At 39.0% G+C, this 17,474-nt stretch overlaps 1 protein-coding gene across 3 annotated transcripts; it reads right to left on the minus strand.

The window, feature by feature from the left end:
- Positions 1 to 1,687: 1,687 nt before the first annotated feature.
- Positions 1,688 to 9,460, minus strand: meak7 (MTOR associated protein, eak-7 homolog). Of its 3 annotated transcripts, XM_026312402.1 has the most exons (11): positions 9,397 to 9,438; positions 9,231 to 9,295; positions 8,937 to 9,135; positions 8,173 to 8,354; positions 7,673 to 7,936; positions 7,415 to 7,559; positions 7,101 to 7,312; positions 4,617 to 4,803; positions 3,331 to 3,449; positions 2,926 to 3,105; positions 1,688 to 2,457 (listed from the first exon to the last, which is right to left on the minus strand). In XM_026312402.1, exons 4-11 carry the CDS (start codon positions 8,338 to 8,340, stop codon positions 2,335 to 2,337), a joined length of 1,398 nt encoding a protein of 465 aa, XP_026168187.1. In that variant the 5' UTR covers positions 8,341 to 8,354; positions 8,937 to 9,135; positions 9,231 to 9,295; positions 9,397 to 9,438; the 3' UTR covers positions 1,688 to 2,334. The 3 variants fall into 3 exon arrangements, with proteins under 3 accessions (XP_026168187.1, XP_026168186.1, XP_026168189.1); XM_026312401.1 differs by having other exon boundaries at positions 8,937 to 9,100; positions 9,231 to 9,460; XM_026312404.1 differs by lacking the exons at positions 8,937 to 9,135; positions 9,231 to 9,295; positions 9,397 to 9,438 and having other exon boundaries at positions 8,139 to 8,308.
- Between the last annotated feature and the right edge of the window lie 8,014 nt (positions 9,461 to 17,474).

The raw sequence follows: 17,474 nt of genomic DNA on the forward strand, positions 1-17,474 counted from the left end.
TAACTTGCATTATAGGCATAGCCTACAAGTTAAAAAAAAAAAAAAAGGCCGGAAGCAAGACAGTATCTATGCAAACGACATCATGCAACTGGTCTCGGACGGAAGGGCAGGAGAGCTGCTACTTTTCCCGTCAGGATGAAGACTAATACTCATCTTTTTTCAGAATAATGTTATGAACGTGTGCTACGAGGACCCCTAATTTACCGTTAAGGTGGTCTACAAGGTCCTTAAGAAGCATTTAGGTTAATTCGCTTGAACTACTTTTAGTTAAAATAAAAAGGAAGATGTATAAAAATGTTTTCTCACCTGTTGCTCAGCTCATAACTGATAGCACTATAGGATCTTACACCTAAGATAAATATGCTTATATGCTGATATACAATATGCTGATTGTATCAAAAGTAGAAGCACTTTTGTTTCAGAATGTTCTTTTTTTTTAAAGTTGTTTCTTCTCATTTTACTTACTTTTCACATAGTTTCATCTATTAGAGCACATTTATAAATTGATAATATGTCCTGGAAAATCTTAATCTGCACAGCAATTATCTCTGAAATACAGTGAGCATAGGAGTATTTAAGTAACATTTAAGTAACAACTCTATCAAAATTGTACTTAAGTAGAGTACTTGAATAAATGCACTTAGTTAAATCTTAAATTCCAGTGTTTTACCGCTTACAGTATATTTCTGCTTTCCTGCTGATTTCTTGTCAATAACCTACACTGAACTCTAAACTGCCCTAATCCTTATGACGAGTGCTGATAAACAAGTGCAGTTTCAATGACTGATGGAATATAGAGCTGCCATTGCTACAGTATATATATGCAGAGTTACAGACAGCATTTTATCTGGGGGAAACAAAGTGTAAAGAAACGCACATAATAAGGTGGTCCCAGGTCTCAAAATAGCTTCACATCTATGGGAATAAAATAGGAAAACCATTCCCATACACAGGTATAAACATGTGTAACTGTAAAATTATATGAATTGCTGTACAATCATATAACAGATTTGCATGTGCAACTTGCCTCAGTAATTTGCATGATTGCAGAAGGAGGAGGGGAATGAATACAGAGTTACCTTTCAGCCTCTGAGCAGGTGCTTGGCAATAATTGACTAGCAGAGTCAGACATGATCAAATTAAGGCACACTAAGCAAATAGTCACAGTTCCCTCCGTTTCTAATACAAGTAGCTTTACATTTTAACACTGCAGTAAATTATTGCCTACAAACACACACACAATGTCAGAGTATATTCTATGACAGGTGAAATGATCACGAGACAATAAGTATGGCTTAACTGTGCTTTTGTATAAGATGACTACATTATTATCCATCCATTTGTCCAGGAGCTATGGGCAAAGATTTCATAAGTTAACATTTTATCATCTGACTTCACTTAGAGTTTGGGGACACTATCACCTAAGTGTGTCACTTCATCTGAAGACAGTCTTTTCATCTCATCAGCAACCACTTGCTGCAAAATATGATGTTATACTACATCATCTGTGGCACTAAATTACAAAATTAGATACATCCAGTGCCTTATCAGCTACCTTTGCCAGCATATTGTAGAGTTGTGATTGTCTTCATTTCACATTAGGTCACAAATCTGCCCATACTATAGCAGCTTCTCATAATCACAGATGACTTAATGCAATACAAGAATAACATATCATTGTCAACTGCATTAACAACGATCCTCTTTAATCTGATCTTCATTTTGTCCATGTGCCAGAAAAAAACTGTGATGAGCTAATCAGCTGAACCTTGTATTTATTGTATGAGACATGGTATGGAAGGACAAGCCAAGACCTTGAGCAAAAAATAAAAATAAAACATTAAAAAAAATTCCAGATTATAACTTTGTAGTTAGAAGTTGTTGTTGCTTGTAGAAGGACGCTTACCCAGAGTTGTCAGTTTGAGCACAATGTTTTGGGCCCCTACTACTGAGCAAACAGATTCCCTGATTATCTCATAAGTTAGTCATTAGTCACATATTCACATATAAATATAATAGAGCAGGAGGAGAACCTGTCTCCAAAACCAGAAGGCAGCACTTAAATAAGCTCTGACACAGCAATTCATAATTATAAGAGAGATGGGTGAACATATGAGGACGACTTTAGTGTGATGTGTCCTTTAAAAAAAGCAAAAGGGTCTCAAAAGAATGAAAGGCTGGGAAATAACACTCTGATACTGTGTATACTATAACATGTTAATGCAGAGTTGTTATCCTGCTACATCAGATGTTGAAATCCCAACGTGTGCCAGTCCCACTTCAACTAGGAGCCTCAGCAAGGTATGACTGTTATGGTTTGTTTTGGTTTGGCTCTCACTGGTCTTCCTCCGGCTCCCTGAGTCCCTGACTGTGTATAGTCTTCCCCGTCATCTCCATCATAGCCTGGACCTCTACATCTGCATCCAGGATACTCTTCTTTCCCTGCTCCTCCTCACCCTGAAACACAAACCCCAAAAACATACAGAAACAGTTTTAATTTTTTATATTCTTAAGTATAATAGCATAATGCAAAAATGTTATGGAATGCAAATGAGCTTTTTTTAGCTGCAGTTGGTGGTTAATTACGTACTGACGCACTCTCTACTGAATCTACATTTCAGTTCTCGATAAGTTTGATTTGCATTTCTCTTACTCTTAAGCAGGAGTTTTTGAAAGTGGCATTATTGATCATCTCAAAAAAAAAAAAAATTCAAAAAGGGCCAGTGAATGAATTCAAAACTTGTAATGTCTGTTGCAACTGACTACAAAACTGAACTACAAAACCTTTGAAAAATCCATGTCTGTCTTCACCGTCCAGCCTTCGTCTGTCTGTCTGTCTCCACCCTACATTTCCACATTGCTCCTCTATCTCATGAGAGGTGCCAGCACTGGTAAAGGCAAAAAAGAACTGAAAACCACGCTGACCTCTACTGGTTCAGGGGGTTTTCCAACTGCCCAAACTTCCACTGAGTCCACAGTGAAGTCCTCCTCTCCAGAGAGCTGAGGGCTGCCATACGTGGTGCACTTGGGTCGTGCACGGCTATGTCCGCAGCCAAAATCACTGTCTAGCCACAGGCCGAAATAGCCATGCTGACCCCCCATTCCCTAATGAAGATCAGAAAATCCCAAGACAAACAGAAAGAATAAAGTATGTAACAGCAATATTATTTACAATTGAAGACTTTTAATAGATGTGACAGTAGAAAATTGATTCTCTTAGTTTAAAACTGTTTAAAATCATGTTGTAACGTTTCTCTCTAATTCCACTGCTGACAAGTTTTTTAGCTTTGTGGAATTCCAATATTTTCTGCTGTTCAAGTAATATCTCACCAGTCCATTGGGTATGGTCTGCTGATTCTGGTTGAGATACATAAAGTGCTGGTTGTATCCTGTTGCTGTATAAACTCTCAGTCTGGGGAACACAGTGAACAGGAAGCATCTGGAGTCACCTGTGCACACACAAATATACAAATTATGGAGATCTGAGAGAAAAATCAAGCGACAGCCCACAGTATTCAAACAAGTAGTATTACTTCCTCAATGTGTCCTCGTTTGAGTGTTCGTCTTGATCTGAGCTGTAGTCCACACCAACATGATAGTTTTTACTACTGAATTATCATTGATTAGCAATAGCATTAGCATAGTTTATGTTAAGGAAAACTTCATCAGTTAAATTGAATCAACAGTTCATGCAATAGCATGTTATTTTGAATGATAAAGTTACCTGTACTACTACTAATACTACTGCTACTACCACCACAAATACTTCTATTACAAATAATAATCATATTACTAATAATAATTTATAGAGCTCTTTTCAAAATATGCATTACAAACTGCTACATTTATAACAATTAACTAAAATAAAAAAACAAAATAATAAAAACATAACCACACAATGGTAACAAAGCTGATTTTCACTATACATTTAAAAGAAGTCACAAAATTTGCTGTTCTAACTTCCTCAGGTACTTCGTTTCAGAGCTTAGGGGCTCTAAATGCAAAAGCCTCTAGTTTTTAGTCACATATCTGGGACACTTAGAAGGGCCAATATTCTTGATCTTAGGGAAGTAGCAACTATAACAGTTGACACACCAATATCACTGAACTGATTAACAATAACATATCAACATTATATCATTTGAAACATCTAAAATAGTATTTCACCCCGAGATGGACTGGTGACCTGTTCAGGCTGTACCCTTTCACCCATAGAGAGCTGGGATAGACGCCAGCAGATCCCCGGGACCCTAAATAGATATAAGTGGGTATCCATAATGGATGGATGGATAGTATTTCAAATGCTACAAGCTAGAGCATCTGCTGATGCATCAGCAGCCCCATAGAATTTGAGCGAACTGCAGGTAAAGCAGCATTGGCATTTATAATGGCTAATAAGTAATAAGAAGCTTAACTGTGAATAATAATAAACCATTTCCACTGATTTTTCTTTTTGTTGAGCCTAAACTTGATAACAAGAAAGACTGTGTCATGTAGGCTAATGTTACTCTTCAATTTCTAAAGGTAGCTGATAAACTACATAGCAAATTTCTGTAGGTCTAAGTTAAAGACATGAATGTTCTGTGGGATCAGACAGAGCTAGACCCTTCACTCACCCTGGAACTGAGGTTTGACCTCCCAGTTGTGGGAGGCAAAGCCACCAAAAACATGTCCCTTTGTGTCTTTGATAAGTAGCAGGGTGGGTCCACGTTTTGTCAGGCCAGCCACCATCCTGGTGAAGCTTTCCCCGTGCAGCCGTGTGGAAAACACAAGTCTCCAGGGGGCACTGTAACTGTCCGGGAGCTAGATAGATTAACAGAGTAGGGGAAGAATATAATTAAGCAGTGATAGTGACTATGACAGTGACACAATAAATATATTTGAAGCTTCAGATGTTGACACCCTTCATGTGTCTTCAGATGTTCTAATTCATCGGGACTCTGCTCAGGCTGATGTTAGACAGAACAATATATGTTCACCAAACCTCACAGAATTGCTTACGGATTAAAAAGGTAGTGTACACTCACTAGCCACTTTATTAGGTACACCTGTTCAATTGCTTCAATTATGGTGGAAAGTACTGTAGTTTCTTTAATAAATGTAAAAACAAATTGTGGAACCATTAGGCTTGAGCTTTTGCTTGTGTTTGTAAAATGGACCAATGCAAGATTTAACTAAAGGAAATGAGAAAAACACAAGGGCTCATTTGCTTGCCACGAAGCCACAAAGTAAAAGTTACAGTAAATTTGGAAAAAACAGTCAAAACTCTGAAAAACAAAACTTGTTTACCACCTGACAATAATTACAAGAAAGGCCAGAGCAGGCTCTAACTGCAGAGAAGAGTAAGATCGTTGGGTGTGCAGGGGACACTTCTGACGACCTTTTTGGATGCCGTAGTGGCATCAGCCATCTTTAATGTTTTGGTGAGCTGTGGCAGCAGCATCTCAATTGTGGACAGGAAGAGAGAGCTCCGTACTGCGAAGTCCCAGAAGGATGTCAGTCAAACTAATATCCCTATGGGAGAATGACTCCCACCCTGTGTACGAGAGTCTGGCAGTACTGGGCAGCTCTGTCCGTGACCGACTGCTCCATCCCAAATGTGTGACAAGGTGCTACCACAGGTCCTTCCCTCCTGCTGCTGTCAGATGGCACAATCAGCACTGCTCCTAGTAGACACCCCTGAGTGACCAGACTGTAAAAACTGTAATTTTTTTAAATTAAAATTTTACTGTAAATACCCTGTGTGTATCTTTTTACTTTTATTGCTGCTATGTCCTTATGTCATACCATTGCTGCTCTAACACTGACAATTTCCGCACTATAGGACAAATAAAGAGCCCACTGATCTTATCTGATCTGATCTTATCTCAATTATAACTTGATTTATGTGCATAGCACAACTTTACTGAGCACAATAGTCATGTCTGATGAATTGTCTAGAGCTATAAAACTCTAGATGATAATAAGGCTGGTGGAACTGATCACATTACTGCTGATTTGATGGAAACACATGTTCCTCTTCTCCTTGATCTAGCAGACGTGTAGTCCATGCTATGATTCAGTGCTGTCAGTGCTGTTAGTTCCTTCAATAGAATTAAAAGCAGGTCATGTTAATAGTAGTGATGACTGTATGACTACCAACTACTTTGTGCAGGTGGATGATTTGGGAATGTGTCTATGCTATGATGTTTCTAAAGATGCCGCACACATGGATAAAAGGGGCCATGTACAATACCCTTAAAACACAGTAAACCTAATCCAGGGGTATGGTGTTGCCAGCCATGGTGTGCCCAAAACCTACCACCTTGTGGCTGAATAGCAGTATTAAAATAAGACTCAAACTATTTGAGTATTTTTAGTCAAAGATGTGATAAGTCAAACAAACTGGACTTCATGTGTGTTGATTTCTGTGTCAAGTTAGTTTAAAGTGATGTCATTAGCCAAGGGGGATCACATACTTTTTCTAAAGTACATAGTAAATGTATGAATGATATATTTATATTGATGCATTAATATAGTGAAATAAGACTGTCCATAACTGTAATTAAAAATGAAGAACATTACAGATTTTAAGACAAATGTATACAATAATATGGATTCCACATAATATCAGCTACATAAATTGTACAATGAGCTTTATGTTACGAAGGGGGGGACTCATTCCATTACTATAGCTCACAGAATCTGACTGTCAAAAAATGCTGTGTCACACCAGTGGCGGGCTGAAGAAAAGCATCCTTCTTCTCAAGTTATCAACAGTTAGACATTGAAAAATAGATAAATATTTAAACAAACACCTTGATTTTCCAGATCCAAAACTGAACCAGCTATTGGTATCCATTAATATTCCCATCTCCAAATAAGCATACCTAAATTATTCTCCTGATAGTATTGGTGTAGCAAATGTCTAACCATCCAAATATAAAATGGACAAAATTGTTGGTACCCTTCCATTAAAGAAAGAAAAAACCACAATGGCTAATGAAACTGGCCTGGACAAAAATGATGGTAGCCTAGAAAAGATTGAAAATAATTTGACCATAGGGACATGTTAAACTAAAGTGTGTGTAAACAAATTCATAACCAGAATGTAATCTGACCTGTGGTGCCAGAAACATGACAGTGGGAAGGTCCAGCAGATACCGTAGGTCTTTCCAAGGTGTATCCTTGCAAGGGGGCAGCAGGGTAGGGGCTGGTCTGCTAGGCAATGACACATTTAGGCCCTCAGCTACCAGCATTTCCAGATACAACGAGACCTGGGACACTCTAAAGACCCAGTCCTCCAGACAGGCAACATCACAGACTCCCTGATCTGAGGAGGAAGACAAGGTGAGGTAAGGTGAGGAGGTTTCAATAGTTACATTTCTTTACTGTTAACATGTCCAAACATCTTTAACATACATCTCCTGTTTACCTGAGGGTTTAAGCTCAGAACACAATTGCTCTGCTAGGACCTTGACCCCCAGAGAGCCATCACCCATTCTCTCTGGCTTCCAGCCCTGGAGACGCCCTCTGTGGACCAGAATCTGAACTATAGCAGAAATCAGGTCTTGTAGGAACTACAGAGGAAAGGCCAACATAGGGCATTAGTAGAAAGGACAAAAACAAAGCGGAGAACAAAAGAAACCCATTCAATTGGTACACTTTTTCCTACTTAAGATCCTCTGCTCACCTCTGCAACCTGCTCACATGTGACAACCATTGCTGGCTCTGCTCCATTCTGACACATGGCCTCAACAAGAGGAGCTCGTTCTTCTGCAGTGCCTCGCAGCATGTCTGCTAGAAAGATGACCAACTGCTCCCGATTTACTCCAGAGACAGCAGAGATGCTAGTCTTCCCAGAGGGTGTGGGCACTGCCATTGCAGGATCAATACTACACATGCACTGGTAGACTCTCCTCACCATGGGGTCTGGTGCCAGGCTGCCCATAGAGGACTGGCAGAGACAAAAGGAGGGGCTGATTATACAGTCAACACTGACAGGAACCACCATCAATACTTTGGATGCAATGATATTTGTATAAGTGTAAAATATCTTCAAAACAGAGAGTTTATTTCTGAGTGCCTATACTATATTTTAGTTTTCAGTTTTAATTGATGACATTGATGACATGCGAAACCTTTGGACTGGTACCTACTTGCACTAATTATACAGAATGTCTGTAACCAGACCTGCAACATCTGAAGTGTTAGAATCTTTGCCGTTTGTGTTTCCCCTGCACCTCCTGAAATGCCCCCAGCGCTCTGGAGCCTGCCGAAGACTCCTTCAACCACAGGCCGCTCCTCGGGGCGGAAGCGGGCCAGTCGTTTCTGCACCACCACGCTGTCAGAGTTACCCATGGTGCTCTAATAGTCTGACACGAAACATGTCATTAGGTTTATAGACACACAAGTAAAGCTTCACCAACAAGCTCCAATCAAATTAGTTCACCACCACTATGTGATATTAGAACAATGATTTATTTCACCTCTAGTGCTGACTGCCAACACTTTTTAAGAAATAATTTTCAAGTAAAGTAATAAAAAAAAGATCATAAATCTTAATTTAGCTAATCAATCTTCCTGAATTCATTGCAGCAAAATTACACTGCTATATAGAATGATGGCACCTTAATATCAGGGTAGAACATAAACAATATCAAATGTTGCCTCGTTTAGTCGTATTTTACTTGATGTAAACGTAATATCAGTGTGTAATATTACAGCTAGTTGTCTCCGTGGTTCAATAACACAACATTTCACTTTGGATCCCGATGATCAGCTAGCTAATGCTTCCACAGCGTTACCGTTGTAACCCTGTGAAAATGGCTGTATATTTCGGTGTAGCGTTACTAAACATATAACATGTTTATGCTGTCAAAGCTAGGCTAATTCAAATATAACTAACCTAAATAACTGTACATAAACATAGACTAAACGTGTCTATGTGCACTAACCTTTTAAATGCCAGTAGCTAACCTTCCCATCCTGCTTCTAGTCAGAGCAAAATGTAAACTTCCGGGTGTTGACAGCTAGGGCACTAAAAGCGTCCAATCAAATGAACAACACCTTCTCTTGCTTCATTGTGATTGGTCCATGATGTCGAGAGGCGGGGACACTCCTGGCAGTCGTACAGCAGGGGTATGTTCAAACACACTGCGTCATAATAATAATAATAATAATAATAATAATAATAACAACAAGAAAAAGAATAGCAGTAGTAGTAGTTTTTTGTAATATGAAATCCATACCTGTCCCGCCCCATCTTGTTTTGTTAGTTCTCCCGGGAAACTCCCGTAATTTGTATGGCCCAAACCTCGTTATATGAATAATCACATCAATACATTACCAGATTTTCCAATTGCCAGATCTTGTATGAGACGCATTATACTCACACAATCGACACGTCATACAAACCTCAACCCAGTTGTGGGTCCAACCTTGTAACCTGCAGCCCAGTTGCGCTGTTGATATCTGCGCAGGTACTACACGCTGGAAGCTGAATCAAGCGTCACTGGTATAAATGGGAGGAGAAAACTCACGTGGTGCTCCAGTGGAAAAAAAATATATTCAATATATATTCAAATTGAAAAACAGTTGGATGGAAGAATTTGTTTTTATATCTCGAAGTCAGATTGACAATGTCCCCGCCTTTTGCAAAGTGTGTCGCACTGACTGTGATATTGGACATGGTGGGACATATGACACTCAGCACATTAAGCCATCACGGCAAAATCGAGCAGCGGAGGCACAGACCTTGTCACTAAGGGACAGGTGGAGGCAGAAACCATGTCTTAAAATTTGCAATAATAATAATAATTATAAATAAGTCCAAAGAAACATAAGTAAGTTATAGTTCCACCCACAACCACAAAGTTGTGATAAAACTGAAGTCCCTCAGTGGCTTTCTGACCCCAGTACCAATGAAATGCATAAGGGCTGTTTTTCAAAGTCCTTTCCGATCTTTCACCAATAGAGTGCGCACATGAGTAACCTACAGGAGACAGGCCTTTGGAGAACAGCAGGCAGGTTGAAAAACGCCTTTTAAGGGCATGAGATTTGCAATGTGAGTGCACTAGGTACTGGGTGTGTTGCATTATAATTAAGCTTTTAAGGCAGTGGATGCACCAACACAGATGAATGTGAAGTTGCAGCTTTCTGTCCACTTGAACGAAACAGAGTGGTGTAAGCAGGAAACCAGAATTAGTGTGAATTAGTGTGAGCAGCATACAATGAACCACTGAGCTAAAAAATGCTTTGCATTTACTGTAAAAGTAAGCTCTAGACTTAAAAAAAAAAAGTCAGAATGAATGAAGATGGCCAAGGTGTCTTTGAATTTAGCAGGGACATCTTCATTGGCTATAAATCACCAACATTATATATGTTTCCCTCTTCCTACTATATATATCATACCATGTTGATACTTATCTCTACAACATACTGTAGCTTAGCTCTACTTGTTCTTTCAGCGTCTCCAACTCTACAAGCCGAGACATCTGAAGAGTTCAGCAGGCACTGAAGCATGTAATTCATATCAGGTCATAGGTAAACAATAAAAATCTTTGTGCTGCTGCAACTCAGGGGTTCACCCTGCTGTAGGATGTGCAATCTTCAGTGTGTAATACGTCCAATTCCAACACAGGGTTGTCTAATAAAGGTGAAAAAGTACTCTTGTTCATAAGTCTATAAACAGTAGGCCCTATTTTAAAATAACTTTATTACTTTTTGTATAATTGGCTTGTAATTCCCAGTTAACAGTTCTCCAAACCGAATAAACTGTCAATTTATGGTTCATACCAAAATGTAAATCTGAGCAAATCAAAGTGTTACTCCTGAGAAACTGGCTTGAAAAGATACTGTGTCATACATACATTTACCAGCTTATTGGGTACCAAAAAACACTACACAACAGGTGGGTTACTATAAAACAGGCTAATTCTATTTTTTCTGCATTATGACCATAAGCAGGAGAGATTATTGGAAGCCTATAACACTATATATTGATGGTAGCAAGGGATAAAGAAGATGAGAACTGGTCTTCTCTCTTGCTCTTGAGTTTCTAGCAGGTACAGACAGTATGAGGCAATAAATGGTTCCCTGATATACAACTGTGTGTATGCAAGTTCCTATAAAAAAAGAGACTTGGTTTAAATGCTATCTCTGGCAGTCACTGCATTCACTCCTCTATACTGATTCAGCTGTCAACAAGTTGAGGCTTGAGAAGTGAGTCTTGTTAGTTCTTCTTTTCTCTTCCTTTTACTCACTGCCCCTCCTCACAGTTGCATCCCTATATGGTAAAAGTCTCACTGCTGAGTGACTGCACAGGAAATCTACCATTTGAATACCAAAAAAAGGAAAAAAAAGCCACACACCACACACGCACTTCAATAGACTGAAATTGTCACCCAACTTCAAAGTGTTGTTTCATATCCATGTTAAGAAAAACCATTCTGCTCTTGCTTGCAGTGTATAATTGTAGTCATTTGTACTTCCTGTACTTTGTCTGCAATCGTCATCCAGAGGCACTGATCATGACCATGGCCCCATGAAATTTTAATACATTTTTAGAAAAACATACTGTACATTAAAATGATCCTAACCCAAAGCATTTTTGTGTTGAGTATTTGTCATGAATGGGAATTGAGGCCTGTCACCAAGGGGACCTGTGTTGTTTCCCAGAGCTCACAGTGAAAAACACAACCACTGACATTTTTCTCTTATGCTTTGCATGTGTGCACTGAATGATTTGAATATGCCAGACACTCTTATATAATATATGTTGTTTTTACAGGAAACCTGACTACTTTCTCTGTTCAACACATATGTGGTTCCTTGGTAGATAACAGTGAAATGAAACATATTTTCCCCCACTAGTGATTGGTGCTTCAATGCAACTTACTGAGTCATCTTTGTAAACTGCGGCAATCTCACATTATACAAGGCTAACAAAAAGAGCAGTGGTGGAAAGTAAAATCATCTTCTGTATCAACTACAATTCCTACATTATTGTACTGAGAGTATTTCCAATTTGTGTTACTTTACACACAGCTGCTTAGATTTATCTTGTAGCCCTTATATTGGGAACCACTGGCCTGAAATAACTGTACATAAACTACTTAAAACTTGCTTCATCTAACTGTTTACCAATTGATGCATACATATTAACAAATCTAATATTCTATATAAAATAATCTACTTTAAGTGTGTTTCACTACTTCTGTGCTTGAGTAGGAATAAAATACAGGAACTTTCATTTTGTTGTACAGTAATTTCTACCTAAGCAAATCATTGGAGCACTTCTACTACACTGCACGAGTGACCAACCATATAGTTAACCTTAAAACAAGAAAGCAAACACAAATTTCTATACATATACACTACCAGTCAAAAGTTTGGACACACTTTACCATTGAATTGAATGAGAACGTGTGGCCAAACGTTTGACTGGTACTGAACATACACACTTAGTAGGAAACATTTCACTTTCTGTCAGCTTCAGTGAGAAACAGCTTTCTCATTCTGGTTCCTGTGTACAGCACCACATTCATCCTCTGAGACAAGTCAGGATGTCATCACATCTTTTTTGTGGGTGCTGGGACTATTGCTTGTCAATTTGAAAGTAAAGTGCAACCATGTGAAAAAAAACAAAAACACCGGTTACAGAGAGCAGCCCCAGTACGCCCATAATGTAGTAGATCCCGATCTCATAAACGGAATTTGTCTGATATTTGTTTAGCCAGGTGACAACAATGCCTTATAAAATCCGGAGGAACACACATTAAAGTGCAGCATCATAAAATGCAACATATCAAACTGGGGCTCTCCAATGATGGACCACATTGCACCAGTTTGTGGTTGGAAAGCCAACAGGCCTTTCCAACACCAGGTATTTTATTTGTCACATGAAACTAACAACATAGCAGCTGTATTCATTTAGGTGTGTCAGATTTATATTGTGTACACTAATGATGTTATTTGTGTTATTAGTAAAACCTGCTCTCCCTTTCACAATAAAGATGTAATTATATTATACTTAAGAATAATTGTTCAGGCTCCTTTTCAATTCAATTGAGCACAAAAACACAAACGTCAGTGAGAGTTCTCCCTCGTTCATCTTTGTCTTAGGAATTTACCTTGTTGAGGAATAGAAGATGGAAAAGGAGGAGGCATTATTCTAGAAATAGGTCATCCTCTTCTTCATAAATTGTGATTACTCTGTTCCATCTCAGTCAAGCTCAGTGCACTGAACCTAAATACAATTTTGTAATATTTAGTTCAACTTTTTGGGAAGACTGATCCCACTTATGTGTCTACAGGGTACCTATGAAGCCAGTAGCCATTTAACTTAGTTTAGCGGAAAGACTGGAAGCAGTGGGAAACAGCTGTTTCCACAGGGTGATTGCTCTGAGCCAAGAAATAGTCTGATGCATAACCCTTGTAAAAGTGAGAAAGTGAATTTTACTGCATTTACTTCAGTGTTAACTATTTAACTTTGAGATTTTACATACAAAATATAATGTTAATGAGCATATAAAATACATTATTAACCATTTTACCACCCACCATTATGTAAAGCTATTTAAATGAGTTCCAGCTCAACAAGCTAAAATCTTAAAATGCTGCACATTCATGTATCAGTTATAATAATCCATTAACATTGTCTATTACATTACAGTGTCAGCCAGGATTGGCTCCAGCTCCCAATGATTGGATGGATTTACATTAAAAAAATCCTAGCCTATAATCCATGCTAACTGACATCATACACATTATGGGCCTGAATGTGCAGTTTTGTTATATGGAAGGTTAATGCACCTCCTAATGTGGGGGCAGTCGTGGCCTAATGGATAGGGAGTCGGACTTGTAACCTGAAAATTGCAGGTTGGAGTCTCAGGTCCGGCAGGAATTGTCGGTGAGACAGAGTGAATAGCCAGCGCCCTGTCCACCTTCAATACCACGATTGAGGTAAGACCCTTGAGCAAGGCACCAGACCCCCAACCACTCGCCGGGCGCTGCAGCAATGGCTGCCCACTGCTCCGGGTGTGTGTTCAAGGTGTGTGTGTGTGTGTGCACTTTGGGTGGTAATGGAATTTCCCCATTGTGGGACTAATAAGCATAACTTAACTTTTCCTTAACTCAAAATTTTGCTGAGCCACTTTAGTTCTGCTTTAATGTTTGTTTGCCATTCATGTATCAGCAGCACAAGCTGTGCCATTGTTGCTAGGGTAGAGCTGAGGACAGAGTTTCTGAAAGTGAATCTTCTAAAAAAAATATTTATAAACTGAAGTGTTGCTAGATTACATTTTTACACATTTAGATCCAGTAAAAGATATTTGTGTGCATCCAGTATGAATTCATGTCATGATCCAACAGGTCTGATTTCATAAATCAAACACTATATATAGTAATATGTTATACAGTTATAAAGCTTATGGATCAGTGCCTGATTTCCCGGATAGTTCTCCAGTTGACCTATAACTTGATTTACAGTGATATTAAAGACTTGTTTCGGAGTCATTGAGAGTGTCACTAACACACTGGTGCTCTTACCCTTATCAGAGGCAGAGACAGTTGACCTTTCACTCCCTGGCTGCAGAGACAGTGCAGTCTACCAAGAGAGCAGGTGCAGTAAGAAAATTAATATTGTACTGGCTGTCACTAATCCATGCGGAGCATTGTAGTTAGAGAGCTCTAGGTTTATTCAACCTAGAGTGGACTCTTCAGCAGGAAATAAAAGTGCAGTGTGCATACTCTGTTAACAATTGCTGTAATGGGGGGAGGGGCAAAGTTGAACAGAAAGAAACAGCAAAAATGGACAGTAAATATTCAAGTCAGCAAAAGTGGTCAGAAAGCAGAATTATGTAAGATATTGGTGTGGTCTGATGGAGGCACACTATGGAGAATACATATAGGGGAGAGGGAAAGGACCTTAAAGTGCTACGCTGAGATGAAGGGAAGTAGAGCTCCTCTGTGGGCCCATGGTAGTGTGTCACAGGAATGTGACACTCACAAGAAGATGCAGTACTTGGTATGCAAAGAATTCATCTGACAGTGAAGGAGAGCACTCCTCTGTGCATACATGAATTAATATTCAGTAATATGACAGTGCGCCCCACATATGCCATATTATTGATTATACACAGTAACTACAGTGGTTTTTACCCTGACCTTTGTCTCATCATAATTTTAAGATAAGATAAGATAAGATAAGCTTTATTTGTCAGAGGTCTACAAAGATTTTTGTCCTAACTTTCAGTTTAATTTCTGGGACCTTAGATGCACATATATTTCTACTTTGTATGAGTCCGTCAGACTATGAAAGTATAAGGAAACCTGAATACCTGAAGACACCAGTGCATACTTATCAGTATTGAGTTGGCTGTTTGCTTTAGTTAGTCGCAGGTCACTTCAGTGTAGAGCAGGTTTTCTTCAAGGACCTCATGCTAGATTGGCCAGCTGTCTTCAAAATAACCTCTAGAACAGGACTAGAACAGAAAGTGAGCTACATATTTCAGTGTCCATATGTACTATACAGAAACTACAGATAAGGACTTCAATGCTAATACTAAAACTCTTTGTGCCACTACACATTCTACACACATAAAATGTGTTTACTAAATTTAAGGATAAATCTGATTATTCATCAATCCATCCATCCATCCATCCATCCATCCATCCATCCATCATCTATACCTGCTTATTCCTTTTTAGGGTCACAGGGATCTGCTGGAGCCTATCCCAGCTCTCTTTGGGTGAAAGGCAGGGGTCCACCCTGGACAGGTCACCAGTCCATCACAGAGCCTAAATGTGAAATCTTATAAAAGAACCAAAATTGTGTGTGTGTGTGTGTGTGTGTGTGTGTGTGTGTGTGGTGGTATTTCATTCCCACTCATGTTACTGTTTCAATTTGGCATACATAGAGATGGATTTTGTGTAGTCATCTATTGATAAGAAAAGATAAACTTTATTCATCCCCAAAGAGAAATTCAGGACAAGACAATGATTATTTAGTAACTCCTTCATAATTTTCCAATACAGATGACATTCAAACTGTATTAGCTTTAATGGGAGAGGTGAATAACTCACACAGAATGATGATCAGTGGTGACTGACAGCAAACAGACTCCCCACTATCATTGTGTATCTAGAGTGGAAACTTTGTCAACATTTGGGATGGCAGAATGAAGTGGCTCTTCGCTCGTTAGTATCTGACAATGGCATCTCTGTGCCAATGCTGTGCAGCCCTGGCAGAGAGAACTGATCCATTCACACTCACATGCTCTCTGTGTTGCTCTATCTTCCCTATTCATATGGCCTGAAAAACTCTGAAAAGAGACCCACCCCACCTCTCACTCCCATTTGCTTTGCTCAGTTGCGCAAATTTCAATTTCTAAGCCCCCCTTTCCTCCTCTTGCCAACCATTATGTCTGTTTCTTGCCTCTCTGTACTGGATGAGTTCCTCTATTTCCTTCTTCCCTCATCTTCATTGAAGAAAAAATGTTACAAGTCTGAGAGACTTGACTCTGAGAGACACCTTCCCACTTTACATTACAATACAACACAACACAACACAACACAATTCCCAGACCACAAAAACCCAGAAGCAGGTGTTATTGTTTTTACATTGTCTGTGCCTATGTGGAGATCATGCCAAATACTAATATTGTTCACCTGAACAGTATCACCAGAAGATGATGCTGACTTTTTAGTGAACAGGTCATTTTTTAATTATTCACCAGATATAAAGCAAGCACCAGTAATCATTCATCATTACCCATAAGGGAAAATGGATTACATTACATGGATTATTTCAAATGATGCATTGTTAATAGAAATGGCAGCTATCCACAATATTATTGATTATCTTTACAACAACCAATCTACCACGCTGACAGATTTGAGTTTAAGTAAAACCTTTAAAACTGTAGAAAAGACACTCAAGTTGCACTATTCCAGAAGTTACAAGGGATATTTGCTTTTCCTGGGTAGATGAATTAATTAAGTTGGGAGAAAATCCCCCCCGCCCACTTTCCCCCTTTAAACATCCACTCACACACACTTATACACACATACAGAGGGCTTCTGCCTGCCACTTTCTTATGAGCCCATTCCTTGAGTGAGGGTTTTATTCAACATCTTCCACACACAGAAAGGCATTTCGGAGAATGCTGGTCCAATTGAATTCAGGGCCCTGCTGAGCTGTGACTAACCAAATGAAGAATTAGTCAAATAGTGGTGACAGAGTCATAGATTTGAAGTGAAAGGATTTAATTCTAAACTCTGAACTAAATGTCTTATATTGTGAATCTATGGCTATAAATATTCTGATGTAATGTGTTGTACGAAAAAGACACATCACTGGTGAGATAAAGATGTTTAAACTGCAATGGGCAAACATGATCTTGCTTTGTTTTTTTCGTTTTTACTGTAGCAAATTAGCCTAAAGCCAAGTCCAACTTCTATCGTAACCACCTCTCTGTGACAGCACTCTGAGT

This window comes from Mastacembelus armatus, chromosome 6 (assembly GCF_900324485.2).
Source record: "Mastacembelus armatus chromosome 6, fMasArm1.2, whole genome shotgun sequence".
Classification (NCBI taxonomy): domain Eukaryota; kingdom Metazoa; phylum Chordata; class Actinopteri; order Synbranchiformes; family Mastacembelidae; genus Mastacembelus; species Mastacembelus armatus.

What these genes read in the sequence shown, in the direction of transcription:
- meak7 (XM_026312401.1), bottom strand. Translation starts at nt 8,340, where the DNA reads ATGGGTAACTCTGACAGCGTGGTGGTGCAGAAACGACTGGCCCGCTTC. An exon ending in TAACACTTCAGATGTTGCAG is followed by an intron (nt 7,937 to 8,172) that starts GTCTGGTTACAG and finishes TGTCTCTGCCAG; the next exon opens with TCCTCTATGGGCAGCCTGGC. An exon ending in AACCCCCTGAACCAGTAGAG is followed by an intron (nt 2,458 to 2,925) that starts GTCAGCGTGGTT and finishes TTTGTGTTTCAG; the next exon opens with GGTGAGGAGGAGCAGGGAAA.